This window comes from Serinus canaria, chromosome 1 (assembly GCF_022539315.1).
Source record: "Serinus canaria isolate serCan28SL12 chromosome 1, serCan2020, whole genome shotgun sequence".
Lineage (NCBI taxonomy): Eukaryota > Metazoa > Chordata > Aves > Passeriformes > Fringillidae > Serinus > Serinus canaria.
Window position 1 is genome coordinate 104,623,488 of NC_066313.1, and position 26,358 is coordinate 104,649,845.

At 36.8% G+C, this 26,358-nt stretch overlaps 1 protein-coding gene across 5 annotated transcripts in view; it reads right to left on the minus strand.

Moving 5' to 3' along the window:
- The window catches only part of DMD (dystrophin), a 971,087-nt gene that overhangs the window by 840,363 nt on the left and 104,366 nt on the right, over positions 1-26,358 (minus strand). For all 5 annotated transcript variants that reach the window (XM_050969735.1, XM_050969772.1, XM_050969742.1 and 2 more), the window contains exon 2: positions 23,677-23,738. In XM_050969735.1, coding sequence (XP_050825692.1) covers positions 23,677-23,738 — 62 coding nt within the window. The remainder of the gene's footprint in view (positions 1-23,676; positions 23,739-26,358) is intronic.

Here is a 26,358-nt window from a genome sequence, read left to right on the forward strand (position 1 = left end):
GGACAGTCTCTGCTCAGAGAGGATTTAGCAGCTGCAGGACTTAAAAGGGAAACCTCTGTCAGAGAAAGGTTCAAAATCTCACAGGAGAAAACCTGCTGTAGGCAGGCTGGCACTGGCCAGGGATGGGCAGAGCTGGTCAAGTCCAGCTGTCACTGTCACCCATGCTCAGGGGAAGACAGAAACTCAGGCACTTTCAGGAGCCACTGGGGAGGACTCTTTCTCACCTAAATGTATCTGCCAGGCCAGAATCTTTGGGGCCTTTCCAGTGGTGCTTCTGCTTGGCTGAATGAACCTCGTGTGCTAAGCAATGCCCAACTTTTTAATGTGTTAAAACCTGTGCATATTCTGCTTTGCAGAGCCCCAGTGGAAGATGGTTGAACAAAATGAAGTGTGGCTTATGCACACTGTCTTCTGTGGAGAAACAACTCCTCCCAAGCAAAATCTCCCCCTGGAGAGCCCTCCTAAACATACCCCCCAACACACTTTCACTTGCAGAAGTCATCCTGAGATAATGGCAGTAAAAATGAACTTAGGCAAGAAACTAATCTCAAGCAAAATTGCTGAAACAGGAGATCTGTTAGCAAAAATAATGGTCAGTGACAAATTGGGCAGCTGCCCATCCCCATGGGACTAAAGCAAAGGGAGATGTATCTGTCAGAGCTTCCACAAAGTCCTTTTGGATGGCACAGCAGGAGAACACCTGGCTGACTAAAGGATGCACATGCCATGGGGAAACACTGTTTTCAAATGAGAGAGATTAACCTGCAAGACAAATGGCTGTGATAAAGGCAAAACAGTTGTACTTGTCACTGGAAGCCATTAGCTGTCAAATGTAACATTATTCCTGTTCACATATTTCATCCATTCATAACAAAGTCGATGCCATCAGGTTTATGAGTGACAACATTGATTTTTAGTCAAAACTGTAAGAGAGTTTAGCCTTTACATCTGGGAAGAATGTGATTTTTTTACTTCAAGTAATTACATAACTTCTACAGTTTCTTCATGGCCACTTTTCTAGTCTCTTTGGTGTCCATTAGAAACCAGTGTTACACCTCCATTCCCCTCCACCCAGCACCTTATGACAGAAAAATGTGAAGGAAAGGGGTTAAAAGCAAGCTAGAATGCATAACCTCTTTTCTAGCCTCTGGCGGGGTTCTTTGGTTTGTTTGGGTTTTTTTGTTGGTTTGTTTTTGGGGGTTTTTTTGGTTGGTCTTTTGTTTGTATTGGTTTGGTTTGGTTTGGTTTGGGGTTTTTTGGGTTTTTTTGTGGGTTTTTTTCTGTAATGCAAGCATCAAGGTGGTCTCTGGAAGCATAGATACTACTGGAAAACTCAGTTCAGGAGCATGAGAATGAAGGCAACATTAATCAATAGACAGAAAATCAGGAACGTTTAGAAGTAACTACAAATGTACTCCTTAACATATGCACAATAAGTATGACAAGAACTGGAAGCCCCGGGTCTAGCCCATATCTTTCACCACTGACAAGAAAAATGCAGTCTGAAAGATATTCAGAATTTTGAACAGAGATATACCTGTTTTTGACAGATTTCTGTCAGAACAGATAAACAGTAAATACCAAACACTTAGGTTTTTGCAGTAGAATAATGAAACCTCTACTGCAAAAAACTAAATTACCTAATTTGCTAAAAGAACTTGAAAAAATTCAAATGATCCTCTCTTACTGGAGTGCTTCTGTAGGGAGTTAAAATAGACTGATACATCATGTTTTTATTTACTTTTTATTTTGATGCAGGAAATTGCTAAGTTTTTGCACAAGTAACCTACTTTTCACAGCTGTATTCCATGCTGCTGTTCTATATATCTGTCCTTTCCCTTTCAAATAGCTAACCTAAACAGCTGGTTTGGACAAGGTTTATTTAGGATGTCCTTCCCTCACTTAGGTCAGTTCTCTGAAGAAAATGGGTAAGAATTTGGTTCCCAAGACAAAGATTTCTGAAGATGTAAAAAACACAAAAAGGCATCATTCACCATGCACACGCATTTTTCACATGTACCAAGAAGTCCTGAGAGAAGGCCAAGAGGAGACCACCCACTAATTCTGTGTCGGGAGCACCCTACTGCAGAACACTCCTGCCACGCTGGAAAGCTGCCAGCAAAGCACCCTCTGGCCAAACACAGAAGTACAGCCCAGCCCCCTGCTCAGGCACACACAGAACCACAGAATCACACAGAATAAACTGAGCTGGAAGGGACACACAAGGATAACCTAGTTCAGTTCCTGGCCCTGCACAGCACCATCCCCAGGTGTCACCCCATGGGCCTGGGAGCATTGTCCAAACACTTCTTGAGCTCTGCCAGGCTGGTGCTGTGACCACTGCCCTGGGGAGCCTGTTCCATGCCCAGCCACCCTCTGGGGGAAGAACCTTTTCCAGATACCCAACCTAAACCTCCCCTGACACCACTTCAGGCCATTCCCTTGGGTTCTGTCACTGTCACCACAGAGCAGAGATCAGTGCCTGCCCCTCCTGCTCCCACCATGAGGAGGCTGTAACTGCAGTGAGGTCTCCCCTCAGTCTCCTCCAGGCAGAACACACCAAGGGACCTCAGCCTTCCTCACACGGCTTCCCCTCCAGCCCCTTCACCATATTTGTTGCCTTCTTTTCAATGCCCACTCATAACTGAATGTCTTTTTTACATTTTGATGCCCTAAAGTGCTCCCCAGAGCAGAGCAGAGAGGGACAATCCCCTCCTTGCCCGGCTGTGCTGATGGCCCCAGGACAGACTTGGCCCTCCTGGTTGCCAGGGCCCCTTCAGGGCTTTGCTTACAGTGCATGACCTGCTTTAAAAATGCCAGCTCTGTCACTGGCTCTCCAGAGAAAATAATCTTACTTATGCCTCCCAAAAAAACCAAACAAATGTGTTTTATCTAAAATGTGGCACCTCATCTACCACTTTCATTCCACATCAGAAAGCTCTCTTTCCATATTATGCCTGCATGCATGTTCCAGGAAAGTTTGGCAAATTATTTTAGGCCTTTTGCCATCTCCTTTTAACTAAATACGTACAGGAAAACACAGAAATCTTATCACTGAGTATACACAGCAAGCCATACAGCATGCTGGAACAAACACAGCTTTACAGAATGTTTTTCACACCACATTCAAGGCTAGAAGACCATTACAAGGAGGAAGTGATTGTCACAAATTTAAAAGTAGGAGGGAAGTGCCTAGCCGTGTATTTGCAGCCTGGTTTTATTCACAGTAACTGAACATCATCTATAAATATATATAAATAAACAGCATCTAAAATCCTCCCTGTTGGGGATCAACACTGATACCATTGATACTTACACAAAAACCAGCTCTCCCTTTCCATCCTGGCCCTGCATATGCTCTTGCTGTGTGTCCTGGCACAGCTTCCCTCCCACCAGAAATGCCACAGCCTATTGGGAGGGGCTGGTACAGCCCTCCAAGACAATCCAGGATGATTATTTTCCACCATCCTCTCCCATTCTATGGCAGGGACACCAGCCCACAGCCATTCTTCAGGAGGCCCCAGGAGCAGCTGCAAGCACTGTGCTAACCCTGCTGTCCCTCCCTGGCACAGATCACAGCTGCCAAGGTGACAGAGATCAGGAGAGCATGCTGACACTGACTACTCTTCGAGAGAGCTCTCAACACAGGTTCCAGTGACAGCCTTCCTTGCATGTGTGGGGCAGTGTTGCTTTGTGTTTGTTTTGTGATACCAGCTGCACACAATATTACAATCCATTCCACACTTGGTGTTTAGTTATTCCTAGTTAATTGTGGTATTTTACATTAGTTTCTATTCAATCTACTTTGTTTCTGGTCATTGCTTCTACTGGGAAAAATGTATCTCCTTGAAAATCTTATCCTCAATTCCAAATTGCTTGTTGCCAAAATCACCATAAATTTGGTGTCATTTAATATTGGTATTCTCTATTTCTGCTGTTCAAAAGGCTGATTAAACAATAGAAAATATCATAAAATACTAATTCAGTACATCCTTTCTAGCCCAAATCTGCCACTCAAATGAGCTTATTCTTGCTTCACCTAGCCTATATTTTCATAGATTAGTGAGAAGAATATCAGTTCAGACAAATTCGAGCAGGATACTAAGGTCAATATTTATAACATCTACTGCAAGTCATATAACTCATATGAGTTATATGAATATAAGTGACTCATACCCAATTCAAATTATAATTTGTAATACCATAGTACTTAGGAATCAATCTTGAACCAGAAGCCTACTGGGATAGGCACTGGATAAACGTAAAAATCCACCAGGGGTTTGCTGACCTACAGAGCTCACTACCTGAGTGCTAATAAAGACAGAACAGTGCACAAAGATGCAATAGAGCAAAAGGTGGAAATAGGATGAGCAACAACATATCCCAAAGCTTTGGAATGCATACCTGAAAAGAATTATGCTAGAATAAAAAAAACAAGCAAATACCAAATTTTAAGCACTGGAAGATGTTCTTAAGGAAGAATTTAATGTATGACAGACAAATAGATTTGAAAAAATGTGTGTGGAGCTTTTCTGGTGTAAGAGGCAAAACAGACAGAGAACATAAATTTATTAAATTGCTAGTAAAACCCCTTTATATGAGGCTTAATCTCTTTCACTCTTATTATTTAGAGGCCAGAAAGGGCAGAGAGAAGGTGAAAAGGACCTTGCAAGCAAAGATCTGCCCTTATATTTTATCTAATGCAGCTAGGAAGAGGAATCACTAAAAATGTACACAGAGCCTTCAAATAATTAGTTAACATCTAATTTTGCACAAGACTAGACTGTTCTTCCATTTTTTATTCTTTTTTAAGTGCTTCACATCATTTCTCACTACTTCATTCTTTTATTCGGAATGTATGCCATGTTTTGTTCTAATTACGATGCTGTTGGAACCCAAATATTGACTGCTTCTGTAACTGGCAGAAAAATACACCTGGCTTTGCTCACAGCCTCTGAGCATGAGACAGCTAATTTCATATTCCAATCCCATGCTCCTAAAAAACCAAAAAGAAACAAAAAGCCAGAACAAAACATATCTGTCAAGGCTCCTGCAAGGTCTGGAGACATTAGTGGTGCCTCAGTCACAACTGAAGTTCTGTCCTAGGAAAATAGGGGTTAAGTCCATTTGAGGACTTTTATAAACTGGATACAAAAAAGTCAGACACAAGATTAAACCACATTTTTAGATTCTTTTATCCCAAAGACTTCTCAGCTTCTCCAGTATTTCAACCAGGGTTTAGGGACACATATATGTTTTCACATTTAATGTATATGTCAAGACATTTTCATTCTGTGATTGATCTTTTTTTTTAATTTTGTTTTAGAAGGTACTTCTGTGCAGTCAAGACCACTTAAGTTTTCCTCTTTTGTGTCAATTCCTGAACACTTTCAAATACAATTCTTCACATATTTCTGATGAGCATCTAAATTGTTTTCTTATAGCCTGAAGAGAAATTAAGTTCAGCAACAACTGTTATATAACTGAGAAGCATTTGCACATGTGAGAGAGAATATAACCTGAGAGGCCTAATAAATATAATTAAAAGAAAAAATACAAATAAATATTGTAATACACTTTACAATCCTAGACCACACATATTTTGCCTTTTATTGCCTGCAAAGACCACTTACAAAGCAAATACACTTGCAGGACCAATATTAAATCAAGCTGTATCTGGTTATAGTCTTCTTGGCTTTTTCCTTTTTCTCCTTTCAGTAGCTGGAGTTATTTAATATAATTATTAATATTTAACCTAAAATAAAATAACAAAATCTGACTATTTCTACGTTGGAGATATCTATGTTGTTTCTTCAGGTATCAGATTCCAAATTTATCTCTACCATATTATAGCTCATATAATAAGGTTATATGAAACAACTGCTTGAAACAATGACCCACTATATTTTAAGATTCATGAGCTGCTTTGTATCTTGAAGTATATCAAGCATCTTAAAAGTGTTTGGAACAGAATATGTCAACCTAAAAGCAAATTGTAGCATCACAAAATACTAAATCATCCTCTTTTTTTTCCCAAAATGTAAACTGTGCCATGATCATCAGAATTTATTGATTCTACAGAGGAGAAGAAAGTTATTTAACATTATTATGGGAGAAACTAGTAAACAGAGAGACTACTTTTCACAGATTTCCACTTATTTTGAGAGGTTTATATAGAATTCGTATATATATATATATATATATATATATATATATATATATATATATATATATATATACACACACATATACTTCTATGTAGATAGATAGATAGATAGATAGATAGATAGATAGATAGATAGATAGATAGATAGATAGATAGATAGATAGATATGTCTCCCATGCATCAGTTACAGAGCAAACCATCCATGCAATACATCCTTTCTCTTCCTATATTTACTAAGTGTGATTTCAGATTATGGTATAGCTTTTAAAATGGCACAAAATTTCATATATGCTTATTGTTAAAATTGCAATTGCTTTAACAAATTGGCCCACTATCATTTGTAGATAGGAGATGTAACAACAAATGACAGTTTTTCATTTACATGAGGCATGTGATGCCAATGAAAGTATTAACATTTATGGAACATTTTTATAGAGAAAAGAGTGTTAAATTACACTGCTCATGGGTTCTGTCTGTTTATAATTAAAGGAAAATTCATGGATGCACAAGATCATATTCTGCCACCAGTGTATTCATCAGCAATGCAAACATTTAGATAATTACATAATAATGGCAGTTAGTAGCAGAAGAGAAGATTCCTACTTTAATTTCCTTATATTGCTATAATTACCATAAGCTTTCAGAATAACCAGTTCCCTCTAAAATATTACATTCATCTAACTCCTCTGTATGGAAATCTGAGGAAGAACAGCTTGCTCACTTCTACCTCCCTAGGCAATGTCACACACCCAGGGCTGGGTGCTGTGTATTTGCTCCACACAGACATGAAAGCCATATCCAAAATCATAACCAAAGCTCAGTGCTGGTTGTGTTTGGCTCTGTCTGTGCAACTAGGAAAGGTATTACAGCCAGCCAATGCCACCTTCCAGATGTGCAGCTGTGGGCACAGCTGTGTTGAGCCAGATGGTGCCTCATGACTCGATTGCACATGGGGAAGCTACACAGCTTTGATTTCCATCTTTCCTAGGACCAACCCAAGATCAGAAGTTTCTTAATTGTGCCCCACTGATCAATTCAGCAAAGTCCACACTTGGAGACAGCAGAGTAGTCTTTGCAACTCGTGTAGGAAGCAGACACGTTGTTAGAAAGGAAAATACATATACACAGCTTCATCATCATAATTTGTCTAAATGTCCACCAGGCGAGACCTGTGTATCTGTATTTCACACCAAGACAGGCTTAATTCTCCTTATCAGATTCTGTGCTCTCAAATTCTTCTTCCAGAAAGAAAACAACAGAAAAAAAAATAAAAAGCCTTCACTAAAGAAAAATTCTCAAGAAAAATTACAGATTGCTATAAATATGACCCTTTCAGTGGCCAACATTACTTTATGCTGGTATACCTCAAATATGTGCAGGCTACAGAGAGAAAGGGAAAAAAAAAGTGTCAGGAAATTTAATTGCCAATATGATAATTCTCCAGAAGTAGGAGACAAGTAGCAAGCTAAAAATAGGTAAATGATAAGTGGGCCTAAGTGACCTAGATAATTTGAAGAGGAAATTGCAGCAAAGTGAAAGGGGGTAGAGAGCTATTAAAGGTTTTCTTCTTTAGAGGTAAAGGAATGGCATAAACAGAATGCATTTTTTCTATTAAGCCATTTTGCTCATAGTCTTATAGAAGTGGGAAACATAAGATTTAAAAGATATTTGTAATCTGCTTGACCTTCTACACATACATTTACTGTCAATCCACAAACTGAATATATCTTCAATCAACTATAAAAACACGATGTTAAAAATAAAGTTGTTTAACACTAGTTTCCTCCCTTTGGCTAATGGGAAAAACTAACTGAATAGCTTTGTGTGGTATAGAAGGTCACAATATAGCTTATGGCTCTGAAGTGTGGAGGTTTTCAAGTGTTTTTCCATTATTTTGTGAGGTGTTAATAAAAAGCATCTACTGTTACAACAAACAAAATGTAACAGTCACAGTGTCTCATAGACAACCTTTTTTTTTCTTTTAAATCACATTCAACATAGGATTTTTATGTGAAAATGAGAAAATTAATTTTGAAAAGGCAACTTCACCATCCCAGATTCTCAAGGAGAAAAGTTTGGTGCAATTTCATGCAGAAAGTAATTTCTGCTTTTATGGCTTAACTTTACTGCCTACAAACATTCTTTTTCTTTGTTTTGGTTTTTTGTTTTTTTTCTTTCTTCTTCTTTTCCCTCCACAGATTGATTTTTAGCAAGCATTTGGGCATATTTAGTCAAAGTTTATACAGTTTATCCATCTTCCATTTCTCTGAAGGATAGAATGGGTTTCATACATATTTGGGCTGGATATCAAAGAGTGGAGAGATTGCCAAAAATGAGGTGGCATTCAAATGGCTCTGGGGCTGGGCCAGTTGGAGGAGATAAATCACCACACACCAGTTGCTGGTCCAGCCACTTGGTAGCTGGACATTTTGTAGAGATAAATGTATCTGTCCTCTGGGCTCTCCTCCCTCCTAACACATTGAATTCCTCCACAGCCCAAAAGTGTGCTGGGTGGGTGTGCTCATTCCTCTGTCACAGATGGAGTCTCAACACAGCCTCCAGCTTTTGTATTACTATTTCTGTGCCTATGAGGGCCATTTTTATGTTATGCTAAATGTGGTGCCATTAATATCTCACTATGGGAAGTGATTGTCATTTCCTGGAAAAAAATAATCTTGAATATTCTAATGCATAATTAGCATGAAATTATTATAGGAGAGTAAAATAAGAATTGCTATTCTGGGCAAACCAAGGGCTCTTCTAGGTTCATACAAATCTGATAGTGGCCTGTTCTCCTTAAGAAAAGACTATAAGGATAGCAGAAGTGTAAAATGGCACAGTGCTTCTGAATAATGCCCTAATTTCCATGAAATTATGGTTAGAAATTTCCCAAGAAAGCTTCTGTTCCTTAATGTTCAGAAAATTCAGGATGGGCTTAGATTTCTTGCTGATGTGATCTGAATGAAAAAAAAAAAAGTAAACATTTTTTAAACTTCACAGAGACATATATGAGAGTCACTGTAAACAGCTCTGTGTGGTGAAGTCTCATTCAGGGCACATAATAAGCACAAAGGAAGAAGTAATATAAGCTTTATCTATTAAAGTGTTTTTCTTTATGCAAACAAATATTAAATATCAAATGTCATTCAATCACCTTGCTGTTCAGTATAATGAAATCCCTCTTCAAGCCTGTAGTTGTTTCTATCTGACCTGAATGATCCTGAACCATCAGTAGTTTTGCCTCATCTCTTTACCCGATAATCATCAGCTCAATAGAAATTTGCATTCAACCCCACTGCTAGCTCCCCTCTGTTGTGTAAAATGACCTCATTTCTATCCTTTTGCTTCTTCTCTTACAGCAGCTTTGTGAAACATAAGATCTTTTTATTTTGTCTTTTTGAAAGAAAAAAAAAATTACAGATACAAACTTTTTTTTGTGTTTCAGTCATACTTATGTATTCATACAGATTCTTTTGAAGAAGCAATGAAATTATGAGGCATGACTTCCTTGAAAACCATACTGACTTTTTCTCCATTATATCAGATGGGTCCACATGTCTAGCAATTTGAACCACTTCTGGCAGAAAGAGAAATAGACAAAGTAGTTTAAAGTATTACCAATATTAGTATCCTCCTCTGGATACAAGGTTGAAATCAGAGTACAAAACAATCGATGGCTTAAAGTTTATAGTTTAGTCTCTTCTGAACCGTTGCTTACTACAATATTATTTCTGTTATAAGAGGTGACTTCTAATGCCACTGAAATCAAGAGAGATGCTCAGAATCACACTGTGTGAAGAAAGGCATTCATGCAGAAGTCTTCCTAAGTTCCCTGGCAATAAGCAAAACAGGAAAAAAATTGTTTAGCTAGTAACCCATTGCCTAAATTTCCATGAATGCTCTGATGGAGAGCATGCACAGCCTTCCCATTTCCACTTCCACTTTGCTCCAGACCATTGTGCAAACCAGAGCTTGATGGCAAGAGACTAAACAAAAACTGCTCTTGGCTTTTAAAGAGATCTGTTTATTTCAGAAACACACTATCTGGTAAAAACCAGTGACAACTTGATAAAAAAAAGAAAGAGGAAATATTTGATTGAGAGATCCATGGCATCCCTAGACCAGAGATCATCACAATTAAGACTGGATGTGGCAGATCATTTGAAGAGGAAATTACAGGTAGAGAAAACGTCCAAAGTGAAACCTATGCAGAGCCCAGTCTGCCTTGCTAAGACCTTGGGATCACCACTTCTCCAAACATGACTCACGCCAGCACCTTCATCCCATTCTCTTGGGCCCCATGGGAGACCCTGAACCCCTGACTGCTCTCTGTCCCTGGTGGCTGAACAGGCTGTGGGGGTCTGTGGTAGCAGGTCAGCACATGAATGTGCCAGTGTGATTTGTGTTTCCACGACTATGAAGTCACGATATTAGGCAAGATGGATGTTTCGTATGATTAAGACATTAGTAGTAAGATATATGACAAAAACTGGAATACTGTTCAATGTGATAAAGGATAGTGTTACTCCAGATGGCTTTTATTAGTTATTATCCTATTAATCCATCAGCTTCTCTACAAAGTAGTTAAAGGTGCAGCATTTTATTGCCCTGCAACACACACCCTTTACAACCTGATCATCTAGCAGCCAGCTATCATCTAGATCCCTGACATATTTAGTGCTTGTGACCTAGGGAAAAAATTAAAGCTTCACTGACTGCTTTAATTGCAACTTTCTAGAGACATTTTTTCCTGTTTTCCATATTTTTATATAATTCTCACTTCACGAGCATATCCTTCAGTTTTAACTGCTGCTGGGAGATGCATCACTTAAACATTACTCTTTTAATATAATATACTGTAAGAAATATTCATATGGTACACTATAGGATACATTGTAGTATACTAAATAATATCTGACATTTTCTGTATCAAAAATAGATACAGAAATAGATACCCTGTGGCCAGCAGGACCAGGACAGTGATGGCCCCTCTGTACTTGACACTGGTGAGGCCACTTCTCAAGTCCCATGTCCAGTTCTGGGCCCCTCATTACAAGAAAGACAACGAGGTATTGGAGCCCAGAAAAGGTTAAAAGAGCTGAGGAAGGGTCTGGGAGAGTTGTGCATGTTCATCCTAGAGAAATGACCTTATTGCTCTCTATAACTTTTTTCACTGAATGAGTTATCAAGCATTGTAACAAGCTGCCCAAGGAGGTGGTGGAGTCACCATCCCTGGAAGTGTTCAGGAAATGACTGGATGTGGCACTAAGTGCTATGGTCTAGTTGACACGGTAGTATCAAAAAGCCCAAAACCTGGGCTTTTCCAGCCTCAGTGATTCTATAATTTCTTACACAAATAGTCAGGTAAAAATACAAACACTAACTTATCCTGAGTGAATAACTGAATAATCAGTACAGACTGCATAGACCAACTCATTTGAGATGGTAAACAGCATGTTTGATAACCTTATGTAAGGAGGTTGTGATGCACCTTCATAGGTGCATTCCCTTCTTCTTTTGAGTTTCTTCCTCATCTTCTTTTCAGCACAGCTCCTGTTTCTGACCCTAAATATTATCATTTGGATTCAATTTGTCTTGATTTGTTCTACTAGGACACCACTTTTGAATGCATATTTGTCAGAATTATAGAAAACTTTGCTGTCTACAAGCCCTGTGTATTGCCCATAGCTGAATCAAGACTTGCCTTTCCTCCCTCTGTGCACTCTGACCAGCTGCCTTAAGAATGACTCCCTTTGGGTTGGTATCTTATGGAAACATGGCATTTCAAAATTCTGTGAGAAGGTGACTGAGATTTTTCAGTGCATTTTGCCTGAACTCAGTACTTTAGAGTCATTGCTATCAGGGTGGCAAGATAACCTTTCATCTTTTTAAGTAGGGATTTTTAATGTTTCATGCAGTAATGGAATACAATCCTGTAATGGAACCCTGTTTCTACCTGTGGTGACAAACAGTGTTGCTCACACCTGATTGCATTATATGTCTCATGCCTGAATTCCTTGTAAAAAATGCCAAATGGGCTTTTAGATGATTTTTTTTCCCCAAGAAAACCAGCTCTTGACATAAAATGCAAATTATCATATGATTGTTGACTACAGAGAAAAGGAAAAAAACCAAAAACCAACACATTTGAAAATTGCCATAACATATTCTTTTTCAATTCAGGACTCAGTAACTCTGTTATTAGATGAAAGATACAGAACATTCATAGCTTGTTTCATACACGCAGACTCATAGATTGCTTCACCCTGCAGCCAAAGACTAGGCCAAAAAAATAATTAAAAAAAAATAAAGAGAACAGCCTCATTTATTATGTTTTTTGGAACAGTGCTTACCTGTGTCTTGGTTAATACTTATACCTTTACACAGAATTCCAAATGGAAATACAATTTACTATGATTTATTATTACTATTCTTAGGGAGTCCTGTCAGGGTTTGCTTGTTGGGATATTTTTTTAATGTAAAGGATCTTATTGTCACCAATAGTTTAGAATATAGAGTAAACACACACACACACACACACACACATATGTATATACACACAAATATATGCATATTTTATATGAACTTATTTTTATATAAGTTTAAAATTGTACCAGACTGAACAGAAGAAATTGCTTGTTTCATCCTGTTCCCATAAAATCATAGTTTCAATAGAAACCAACACCAAGTCCTTGGGCACACAAAAAGCATCCTGTTTTCAAGTCAGCAATATATGCTCTCTCACTAATACTGGCAGGATTTAAATGTGATGGGCTTAAACTGGCAAATCAATCAAACACACTGTGAAAAGCAAATAGAAGAGAAAAATGGCTATCCTGTGCAATATCACCTGCCATGTACATCACTGAAAAAAGTGGAAGTATAGCAAAGTCATTGATATGAGCATCAATATTTAATAAGACTGGGATAGAAAAACATGGGGAAAAAAAAAAAGTACCAGAGCAGGGAAAAAAAGGATTAAAAAAAATAACTTCAATAATAATAACGCTGCTTTAATAATTCTCTAAGCAAAAACCTAACGGGGTGTCTATGTCAATTTTGCCATCGCAGTTGAAAAACAACTGCAGTTATCATGTGTAGGGTGACAGTTTTTTTTCTCTTCAGAACTCCCAAACTTAAGATCAGAGAAACAATAGAGGAAAGCAGCAAGAAAAATAATAGATATTTTTGAAGTGTTGGTCCAGAATCATTCTCAAAATCTGATGGAGCCACTTCCAACGAATGTGACAGGTCCTGTGCAAATACAGTTATTTGCAACCACTTAAAAAAAAGATTATGGTTTCTTAGTAAGATCATCTTTCATAATGTTACTTCTTCATGGCAAGTAGGACGTAAAATACAGGCAATGGTTTAAAGAAATTAACATCAACAGAAGCTACATTTGATGCAGCTGTAATATCACATCCATCAGCAGACCCTTTGAAGGAACTGAAAGCCTTTGTATACAATAAAGATACCTCAAAACATAATTTAAAAACCAATACACAAAAATACAGCTCCTTACTGGACTGGAGTTGGTCATCTCATCATCACCAGCACTGATACATCAACACCCAAAAATGAAAGCTTTGTGGTCTGCCCAGAACTAAATACTTTGTGGTTTGAAGAGTTTTCTTAGTTTTGGGTTGCCTGGCAGTTTTATTACCCCTCAAGCATAATTTTTAAAAATGTTTTATGCATTTAAACACATGGGAGGAATTGCCAAACCTCCTGATGTCAAAGACAGACTATAAAAAAGGATATATGTGTGAGAGACACGAATTGCACCCACTGTCTCAGGCAGAGGAGGTTTAGGGAGGGTACAGAGCAGCAGGGGAGGGCAGGAGCCCACTGCAGGCCCTACCCCAGGGGTGCAGGTGAGGAGCTGGGCTGGTGACAAGCTTCTCCCTTGCTTTCAGCTTCACTAATAGGATGTGGCACTGACACAAGGACAGATGCTGGATGTGTTTATGTGATCAAGAAAGATCAGGGGAGAGAGATCCATCAGTCCTAAATGTACAAGCTTGCACCTGCTCTTCTACTCTCTTCATTGATCCTGAGAGATGTGAATAATCTTTTTCAGATAGGAAGAATGGTCAATATTATTTGCTTGAACATCACTAAGTTTCCATAACATTTAGACAAATGTGGAAAACAGCTCAAAAATTGTTTCTTTCTCCTGGTTTTATTTTTGAACTTCCAAAGTATAATGTGAATCCACTAAAGTCTTATTTGTCTGCATGAAGAGTTTTGCTTTGGAGATTCTGAAGATGATTAGATGCAATAGTAATGAATTCTGAGCACGGAAATGATGATGTCTACTGCCAGCAACAATCATGCAAATTTGTAAATGTTTACAAATTCACAAGCTGACATATGCACCACTGAGACCAATATTGTAGTGCTATATTTAGCTTGTTCCTATTCCTCTCTCAAGATACATACACAATAAAAACTTCAAGTGATAAATTTTATTTAGATTAATGTATTTTTTTAAAACTGCAACAAAAAAGGATGACAGTTTGAATAGAAATCTAGGATGTGCAAGGCCAAATGTGAGGAGGGAAAGGTGAAAGATCTCAATAAACATAACTTGATTATTTTTTTCCCTCGGTAAAACATATCACAAATGAAAGTCCAGTGCCCTCTATTGCCAGCAGTTGTGATTACTTTGCTTTTTTGGCATGTCTGACACATTTCAGGGAAGCTCTTGTTATTCTACAGGAGTCCATAAAAACAAGAATGCAAAGCCAAATAATTTTAACATAATAAAAATGCAGGCATTTTAGTCCTCCTAATTTTACTAATTCACTCAGAAATTTCAGATATCATTATCCAATACTGCATCATCTTAGAAGTCTTTAAAATGTAGTCTGTATTCACTCAGACATTTCTAATGGTGAGAGTGGTTTGTCATGCAGATGCTCACAGTTTCAGATAATACAATTGCACAGGTGTTAGAAGGGGAGTAATTTTTGTGGAAAACATTTTAAGTCTTATAATTTAATTTGGAGAAGTGACATAACCTTTGCACGTGCAAAAAACCAAAAGATACTGAGAATATCTTCACAATCTTCTGTGGCCCTACTGCAGCAGTGACAGATTTAATTCTCTCTGATTAACAGAGGCTTTGCTCCAAGGGCTGCTGCACTCAGGGGCAGGATGTCTGTGGCACCAGAGCCAGGGAATGGGATTGGGATTGGAGATGGGTATAGTTCTGCTGGAGAAAGAGCCTGTTTTCCCCACTGAGAAGCTGCTCCTGATCTATAGCCAGTTTTTGAATTTATGCCCACTAAGGCAAAGCAAAGGAAACATGTCAGTGCTTGTACAGTCATGGGAGCAGACAGAAGCCAGCCTCACTTGCAAGAAAAAGGTCTTTTGAGATACACAGCCAGCAGCCTCAGCTCCACCTAAAGATTTGCAGATCATGAGGTGGAAGGAGAAGTTTCACTTGTCATCAAAGTGAAAATTAATCTGCTCTCCAAAAGCTGTCTTGTTAAACTGCAATCATTTAGACATTTCTGAGGGGAGAAAAAAGTCTTTATAACAGGCAAAGTTGTAAAGACTCCTGGTAATGGGAGAACGTTCTGGAAGAGAAATATTAAATAATCCCCTTCCTTCAGGCACACAGAAAAAAAAAATCTTCACTGTCTGAACATTATTTTGAATAAAACCCTAAAATGCAACAACAAACAATACAGAGACATTTTGATTTGCTTTTTTGTTAATTTTGAATGTCCATCTTTGTGACTTTGAAGCCAAACCAAACCTATTTTTCTCATCTCTAGGTTTACAGTAACAGGGTTCTTTTTTCTACCAACAATGTGCAAAGCATCTCCAGCTGTGTGACAGCCTCAGTGGGTCAGGAGGCTGAGGTTTCTGATGTTACCAAGAACCTGAAGAAAAGAGAAATCCTCCCTCTTAAACACTACTTTGGTTTTGTCATGCTGCACTGTGACACCCCACACCTTCTGGGGCTCCTTGCTCTCCTAGGAAGTGACAGCAGAAAATCTCTATCTCCAGCACTCAGGCCCCTACGCTGGGCAAAATTAAATATTTCTAAATAATAAACTGATTATTTAGGGATATATTTTCTAGGTATTTTACCGCTAATAAGATAAAAAAATTATTTTTTAAACAAATTATAAAAAGTCAATAAGTTAGTAAAACTGAAAGCTTGCATGCAGTTGCTATGTGCAAAATTCAATGTATGAGGAGTTTTTCTGTCTTTAAACTGTGCCTGTTTCTGTTCTTAGTAAAGTTCTGTTCATGACAAATTATTTGGTCACATTAAAAAAACTATAAAAATATATTAATAGATAGAATTTAATTCTGGAACTTGTACTAAGTAAAATAAAATAAATAGCCATATTGTCATTTATATTATCTTTAAAAGTACAGGGAAATAATTTTTAATAATTTTTTGTTCCAAAAGTAATTTATTGAAGTGTAATAAATATTTTAATAGCAATTTGATATTTTGCTGCATCATAAGAAAATATGCAGAATATAGAACAATAATGGGTTATTATATAGAGCTAGATATAGATCAATGAAAATAATTCTGAGTATGTGTATCGCCTGATACTTATGTATTCTGGAGATATGAAAAAAAAATTAAAAAGTCTTAACACTTAGCAATGCAAATGTGTTTTCTACACCAGGTTTAAACATAATTTGGTTTGAAAAGAGTTTTCTTTAATGATACAAAATGGAAATGATGGGCCTTTGGTGTGTCCTTGCGAGATGTATTATAAAAAGGTTATTGGCACAAGAAAGTCTGGGATTTAAAACAGGATGTGTCCCAAGGGTAGTGTTGATCACACAGAGCTGCAACTCAAAATTAAGAACTATTAAATTTCCATGAGAGTTCTGGTTATTTGCCATGCTGGAGCAAATAATTGGGCTCCCACATTAGGAAGCTGTTCTTTCTCATCGCTTTTACTGTAGCACTTAGAAAGGCTGGCAACAGACATCAAACAGAGTAATTAGGTACTTAGGATGAATAAATATCAATCATGGTCTCTAACCAACAACAAATAATACCAACAATTTTTTTTTTCAGATTTATCACAAATTATAAATTTTAAGTCTGAGAGTTTTCTTTCAAAATAAAAAAAAAATTCTCTTGTGAGGCTGCTCACAAGGTATTTTTCATGTTTAATTAATGAACTGAGCCAACATCTACCACACTAATTTTTAATGTGTGAACTTTAAAGAACTGATAGAAGTTTCAGCACAGACACAATTTCACAATTTTACAAACAGCGCATCTTTTGTTTGCCCTGAAATCAATGTTCTTACACGTGATAACTGATCCTCCTATACATATATCTCCAAATCAGTGCTCCTTAGGTGAAGAAGCACAAGAAGAGCACAAGTTTCTTCCTGGTGAAATTCAGCAGAACTGTAATAAACTAATGGCAACCTGGAGCTCAGCAAACTTTTATTTATCTTGTTTCTCCAACAGCCTTTTGTGCAGGCTCTTAATTTTCTGTAAATGGCTAAAGCACCACAGCTATCCAAACAAACTTCTCTGAACTTCTCTACAATGACACAAAGTTTTGTTTTGCAAAGCCAGCACTGATGTACCCTCTGAAGCTCAATTCTAAACCTGAAATCCTACAACAGCAGCACACCTTCCTGATGGCTGTTACTATCTGAAACAACCAGGGATCTTTTCTGGTCTCGTAGACATCCATATGCAACTACTGTTCTGATTTCAGAAAATACAACATCCCAGCAGACATCAGTGCAGCTTGATCACACTGATCAGAATCTCAAAGTATAGGATTTAGTTCTAATTTTCCTACCAGTCATCCACTCATCTAAGCAGCTGTCTTCATTTGACATATAGGTTAGCTGTCAAGATAGCAGTTTGGAGAGAGCTAATATTGAACATTTTATTCTGTGTTTTTGTGATTTGTTGCCAAACTCCATCCCTCCCTTCAGCTCCTCTACTTGGTTATTAATTCTTGTCCAGAAGTATGGCTAAAGACAGATTTTTCCCAGGGGTAAAAACACTTCCATGGAAGCAAAATCTTTAAAAAGTTGAAAAATGAGACTATTCTTGTCTTCTCCACAGAACTTCACCCAGTTACTCCCATCCCAGAGTCTGCACACTGAAATCGCTTTTCTGTGAGTCACTTTTAAAATTTATTTTAATTTGAAGTCATTGTGAGTGATAGCATGGAAAACTGAGCAAGTGTGTCAGCAAATGCAGCCCTGCAAATTTCTCTACTGGATGTCAGACTGATGGCAGTGCTGTCTCTGTGGACCTCAGCTATTTGACACACTTCCTCAAAAGACCAACAGACCGTGCATGTGTGTCAGTCATTCCTCTGGCTGGTGTGCAGAAGGCACTTAGTCTACAATAACAAGAGACCACTAATGTCTTGAATAATGTGTCTTTCAGCTTGTCCATGAGCTCAAGAAGGTGAAAAGAACTGAGACCATCACCACACCTGCCGTGATGTAAGCCACATACAAACCCTGAGTAAAGCTGTTTTACTGCTGTGCACTTTGTCTAAAGCTATAAGCAATGCCCTCATGTGTGTTCTCTTTATCCCTGCATATAACACGTGACTGAAAAATTTAGATGCTATTCTAAACAATTTTAATAATAAAAGGTGTATTTAATTTTGTTGACTGTCATTTACTAGCCACATATATTTTAGATGAAACTGTCAACCTTACTTTCTTTGGCACAGGTTGCATCATTACTGTGTTTCTTCACATGATCACACAAGAACAGAATCTAATTCCACAGTCACCACACAAAGAACTGCATCATAATGTTCCATCTGCCCATAAAAAAGGTGCCATTTTTCACAACATAAATTCTCCACAAAAAGGAGAGCTATCAAATTATCTTCGTTTTCCATAAAACTAAGTAATGCAACATTTGGTATCCTATTAATTGTTTTCATATTCTTATTCTCAATAACAAAAGGAAGAAAATCCAAGCATGAGGTAAAGTAACCATAAAATATTATCCACTTTTTTTCCTTCTTAAACCAAATGCACTTTGTTTTCTGCCACTTGCTCCTACCCAGTTAGATATTAATCATTACAGTGTTTACCTGACAAAATCCACTGTCATATATTATGTCTTCTTTGTGTAGGGGAACTTTCTACTCTTTTGCAGCAGAAAGGTAGAAAACCTACTTAAAACTCTGAATTTGCAAGTGATTTTATCAACATCTGTTATTTGCTATCATAGATTAAAACATTAAAAGCTTCTTCACAAACTATTATGAAACCCTCTTATAGGTTAAACTTTGACTTCAAGCTAACCATAAGGGTATACCCTAAAATTCAAACTGCCAAAGTTTACCATTATCACCTCATGTTCTCTTCTGTACTAACAACAGTTACTTCTACTGCTGACATTAAAATTGACAGCAATTTGAGATATTCTAGCTATAAAGAGGGAACAAAAAAATGTCTATATTTCTTTAGTCAAAGACACTTACTCTTTCCTTTTTAGGATTGGGAGTTGCTTTTTTATTTTTACCTTTTTTTTTTTCCCCCTAGAATTTTCACATTTTCCTTATAGAATTAGTTGGCATATACAAGTTCTTTCCTATATGCAAGTAAAGAGTATTCTCACCTTCAGTAGCACTTTCTTTTTTGAAGCCTATTATGCAATGAATGAGACAAAATGAGAAGCAACATAAAATCATTTATAATGGGGTACAGGCTCTATTAAGGTAATTATTGTGTCTGTTCCCAAGTCTCAGCTGAGAGCTGTCACACTTGCAGGACTGTGACAGATTTGCCTTCTTCCAAAACACACAGTTCAGGATTTCAGTTATACCAAATTTTAAAAGTTGGTATCCAAGAAAAAACTGTCATACCCAGCACCAGACATATCTCTAGTGGGAGCTCTAATTACAGTTCTATTATTAAAAACTAGGTTATAATACTTTCCTTTAATATCATTATGCACACCCTGCAGAATTTTATTATTTTATAAATAAACTTCATCTGAGGTCAAAAAAAAACCTTTCTTTCTGAATAAAGTTATATTAAATTATTATGTTCCACATTTAAAAAGTTGCTTTAAGCTTTAACTTATTGCATTCCATAGGCTCACTCAACAAAGTCACACCCCTTGTCTATCTTACCATCACCCCTTACCATCTCCCATTTCTTTTATATTTAAATGTACTGTTTTACCTCACAAGCTCTGAAAGCCAACTTTTGGCCCTTCCTACCGAAACTTTGATTTTCTTATAGATGAGTCACATACTGTAATTTTCAAGAAACAGATTTTCTGCATAATCCATTTTCTGGCTAGCAAAAGGAGTAAGGATTAGAGAGAAACCTGCCCTTTTGAGCAACTATAGGAGAGGCCTGCAAAATTTATTTTCCCCACTTTTTTGATTTAGAGCACACTACTCAACTTGCTAAAAAAAGTCTGAGGAGAGACACAGCCCCACCCATGGGAACTGAAATACTGCTGACATTCCTGCTATCTTTTCCTAGATACCCTTCCACAGACATCTTGGTAACACTCCAGAGGTTTTAGGTTCTGCACATCTCAGATAGAAAACTGTCAAGATTGTGTGGCTGAAAGTTTGTTATGGAGTTTGTGTTAGGGATTGGACTCCCCAGCCAAGAGGTATCAGACTGCACTGCTAAACTTGAGGCGTCTGAGAGAAGCAGCTCCACGTGATCCAACTGAAATGTCACCGTGGGCATGGCCTGAGGAAGGACAACTCTCCTCCCCCACAGGGAAAAATTATATGTGGGTTCTCAACTTATGCTGATGGCACATCAATTAGAAAATTATTTTTTTGCAATTCTTTACAGCTTCTCGCATTTAAAGGCATGATTTGTATTTACATCACAAGTTATGTGAAACAAATTGCAAATCTGAGTGTTTTGAAAGCTCAGTCCAAGAATAAATGCACTGAGACACAGGTGCTCTAGATACTGATTTTTTAGGAAAGAAATGCCACTCTTTGGGGAGAAATACACTATATATCCCAAAAAAATAACATTTAGGATATTTAGAAGTGGGTTTTATTTTGATTATATCATTTTTTTTTTCATATGGAAGGTAGTGGATGGGAGAGAATTACCTATCTAATTTCATTTAACCCTAAATTTTTTAGAGTTAATTAGTGACCTGGATTTCACTTTTTACAAAAGAGAGAAATTACTGATGTCATACACTTCTCTGTCTTAATTCTAACCCTGTAAGCTAATCTACTCAAGACAGCACCCCCAGAACTGCATAGGATTGAATAAAAAGCAATTCTGCAATGAAAGTAATTCATTTAGCCCTTTTACAAAGCTGACAATGATGAGAAATCACTAACAAGGAGCAGCCTGCTAACTGAAATCAATTCCACAGCTAGAAACAGAGATGGATTTGAACCACTGCAAACAAGTCAAGAGAAGAGGGATAAACTAGTTTTTACATGGAAATCCACCTTCATGTCTTGAAGACCACCTCTCTGAGCTGTAGAGAAGGGAGAAACACTGTTCTGGAATTATACAGCAAGACCTCCTGTATTTCTGTCCTAAAAACCCCAGAAAGAAGCACTTTCTTCAAGATTTAAAGATCAATAGTTTTTGATAGCTGAAATTAGAACACCCTGCCCAAAAAACCCAGGTCATTTGCTTTAGGCAAATAAAAACTTGAATCATAATGTTTAGGAGATTTTTCTCAGAGCCCAAATGAAGTAGAGGGAGATTAATACTTTTACAAATATATGTTTACAAATGTATTTGCACATGCAACTAAAAATAATGTTATAAAGCTCAAGTAAAGAGTACCTAAACACCATTAAACTAGATAATAAAATTTCTAATAAAACTAGAATCAAAGGAAAGGCCTCTAGATCATTCAGATGAATGAGCCAAACCTAACATTAAAAGCATGTGCTGATAGGTATTTTCTAAACCTTTCATAATTCTTGTTATTCTTATGCAGACTTGGTCCAAGTTTCCTCAGTAATTGCAGCTTTGCTATTCCATCAAACAATCATTTCTGAGAAAACAATGCTCCAGGATTATTGCATTTTCTTTAGATATAGAAGCAAAACAGTTACTCTTCATTTTCCACAAGTATTTCTGCTACCATAAAAAGGCCTAACAGGTAATACATTTCAAATTAGCCTATATCAGCTAGAGTTAGGCTATATGATGGTTGCTGTGGCTACTTATTCATACATGGAGAAACAAGATTACAAATTATTCAAGCTAAAATCTCATTTTTCCCAAGAAAAATAAAATAATTGCATCTTTCACCCTCTATGAAGCACTTCCATAATCACAAAGGTATTAAAGTTGCCTTTTTTTCTGCAATAGTACCATGTTGTGGATTCATTTTGTTTGTGATTCAACACAGCTCCCAGACCTTTCATTTGCTTCATTATTACCAGCCCAGCTATTCCCCTCCCTTCTGTAGGCATATGTTTTACTGCTGTCCTAAACATAATACTTCAGAGTTGTCTTGTCATTCATCATTCTTCAAGACAGTTTTTCACCCTGATCCAGTCCTTCAAATTGCTGGACATCTCTGCTGTAAAGACACTTAGCACAAATGTGTGCTGTCTAAATCACTTGAATTACTATTAAAAATGCTCTAGACTACAGAAAAAGCCTATGGGACACCCTGATGTATTAAACCAAAGCCAGGCAGGTTTTCCAACATTATGGTGGTTGTATTCAGATTATCTTACTCCCCCTTTCTAATGAGGATAATCAGATGGGACACAATCAAAAACCAGACTAAAGAGAAGATACATCCCAGGTACTATTTCACTGCTGTCTATTGCCTGGTAAAATAACAAATGGTAAGACTGATTTGTTTTATTATTACTGGCAAATAAATTTGAGTCATTATCCTCCAGGAATTAAAAAAAAAAAAAAAGTTTCAGCAAATTAATAGCTCAGGCAGAATTTTTCCTGAGTATTAAAGATAAAATCATTATACACTGCAAGAAGGGCATGCTTTAAATAAATTAGTTATTTGGTCTCATTTTTTTTCCACTCCATTTATGATCTACCATTCTCAAAAATAACTATATCTGAACATATTATAATTTACTTTCATAATTTGTTAACTGGATTACACCTCTTATCTCTGACCTTGCTCTTCTCCAATTCATCCAGTTTTATTAAAGATGCATTTGCAATTAGAAACAGACAAGAAGAACAGACAAGTCTAATAGAGGCAACTCCTTCGTACATTAGAAACATAACAAAGAAATCCAACAGAGTAATACAGGTGCATCACTAGTTTGAGAAAAGGTGAAGTAAATTGAGGCAGAGAACACCTTAAGAGGACAACTTCTTACATTTCAATCACTGATGAAGTCAAAGAAAGCTTGAACACTTTTTCTAATAAATCTGTCAACTGCCTTCAGCAATATCTGAGACCTGGAGCTGTTATCTTGAAAACTAAGCTTCACTCTAGAAATATCAGGTTTCTTTGTTGTTTTTTTTTTAATATACAAAAGTTATTTTCATCAATAAGTAAAAAAATATATTACCTTAGCAAACTGTGCATTTATCCATTTTGTGAAAGTTTTCTTTTGAACATCTTCCCGTTCATCTGCCAGAAAAAAGGAAAATACTTCATTAAAATTATTCAACAAAATAATGCAAAATTATTGATTAATGTTTCAGTTTTGGTTTTGTAAATTACTAATAATACTTCAAACACAGGTAGGAAGTTTGTTTGGATCTATTCTTTAAAAGTGTATCAACACATTTGGAAGGTCCACAGGTCCCCTCATAGCCAGGATCTATATCCCAAGTTCAACTAACCTCTCCTGTGGAGTCTTTTCTTCTGGAAAAGAACATGTTGCAGTAGGATCTGAAACATCCCATTCTAATTTCTAATTTCATATAGGTATAAAAACCCCAAACATGTCATCTGATGGTTTTGACATCAAAAAACTCTTCTACAGTAAAAAAGTACTCGAAATAAAATTATATGTGCATCCTCAAATTGCTTGAGGAAGTGAAACCTTCTGAACCCCAACAATAGTTCTCCATTGGTAACCCCTGATGCACCTTATGCCTTTTTTTAACTTGCAACTATTTACTTGTAACAAATTGTTATCTATTTTTCCTCCAGTGGGAGAAAAAAAAAACAAAAACAAACAAAAACCCACATATGTATTTGTTCAAGCCACACATGAAATTCTTTTTCAATTCTTTAATATGAAATCTTTGTAGAGAGAGTCTTAGGCTTTGAGTTCTCTATCTAAGTTATAACTACAGTTTTGATACTAAATGGAACTGGAGAAACAAAGGTAAAATTCTGCTGTATTTTATATAGGTTGAAAAAGAAAAATTATTTCTGACTACAATTTGCAAGCATTTGCTCAAAAAGATCTATTAGACATCATCCCTGAAATATAAAGGACAGATTTCTTTGCTCAGCAAAATAAAATCAACCTCAACTAGAACTGAAGGGCATATGTGGAAAAGGGTACAGAATGCTTACACTAAAATAAATTTCATTCAATGCAGCCTTTTGGTTTGCAGTAAAATTCTCTACACTTCTGAAATAAAAAGGGATATTAAATTCTCTTCTGAAAAATTTAGCAATTAATAACTTTAAAGGATTCAGCTAAATGTGAATGGCAGGTATAGACAAGCTAGAAGAGAAATGCATGGCATTATTAATGTACTTTGCTTTCCCTCCCCCCACCTGTCCAAAGACCCAAGACAAGACAAATCTTTTTGATGCAAATATATAAATTGTTCTTAAAACCTCAATATCACTTTTAACATACCTTTACCACCAGAAAGTTTTCCAGTTTCAAAGATACAATATACTCATAAAAAAATACTAGTTTGCAAAGTTACTATTGCATTATAAAGAAGTACTGCAGACTTGAAGGAACATATTCTGAGTTCACATGATCTTGAGCAAAATAAAAAAAAAGGACAACACAATAGTACAACTGGAAACTTGCCACAGAAGTCATGCATTAAAAACATTCTGTCACTAATATGTATGATTATTTGCTACAATAAACTTTCTAGCATTCTATTGCTATCTATCCAAAATAATGCTGTAATGCTGTCAGCTTCATCCTTTGGCTGAAAGTAATACTTGAATAGCTAAGAGACTCATCTAAAAGCAACAGCATCTGAAGGAGATGCTTGCTTTTGCTAATACATGATGCTAAAGCTGTTAAAAATTTTATTTTTCCCCACAAGCAACACTTCTCTCTGTGTTGACTGTAAGTTGTTTATTATATTAGTTTAGTTTCATTCCAGCCAGTGCAGTACACAGAAGATGAGAGAAGAAAGATACATTTTTTTAGTAGAAGATAAATATTCAACCTGATGTTATATTACAAACTTCTTCAGCAACTTCATATAAAATATTACACATAAATACCTGCTTCTGTTTAATCATCTCTGCTAAAACTGCCAAATGGGTTCAAAGAATAATGTAGTATTTAGCAAGGGAAATGGAAAAGAGACAAAATCACCTTTTTCAAACTGTTCAAACAATAATATGTGATATTTTCCAGGGAAAAGGAAAGAGACAAAAACACCTCCTTAAACCATTCAAAACTTCTGCATTTCCACCCCAGGCAGCTGTAATAGCATATTTAGTAGCAGAGTGGGTTGTTTGTTTTTAGAGCTTTTTGTTTGTTTGTTTTCCCATAAAGATATATGCAAGTTTAAATGCTAATCACCAATTATTCATGTCCACAGTGCTAAGAAAAACCAGGGTCTCCTGAGAAAAACGAGAGTCAACCCCACAATCTAAATGTTTGAAACTTCTTCCAAGCCCAGGCAATGCTCTGCTACTTTGTAAACACAAACCTATTCCACTGCTGTTATCTTTATACAGAGATCATGGCAAGCACTTTTATCTCTAGGTGCTTGCTCTGACAAGTTTATACCAAACAATTTGTTAGTGACAGCCTCCTAACCTAAAAATGAATCAATCTTTTGGTTATGCATGGCATGATTTCCCCATTGTAAACACAATTTTTACAAAGAGATGTTCTCTTAGCCCAGATTTATGGATTGAATACTCCATGTGGAAGCTGAATGACATTTATCTGGGTGCTGCAGAAACGTGCCAAGAACACTCCTGTGCCACTTTCATAATGCTGTGTTTATAAGAGATCCTTCAGCAGTGAGCCAGTGAACGTCCTTGGAGGTGCTTTTACTGTGAGACAAGAATAATCAAATGGCCA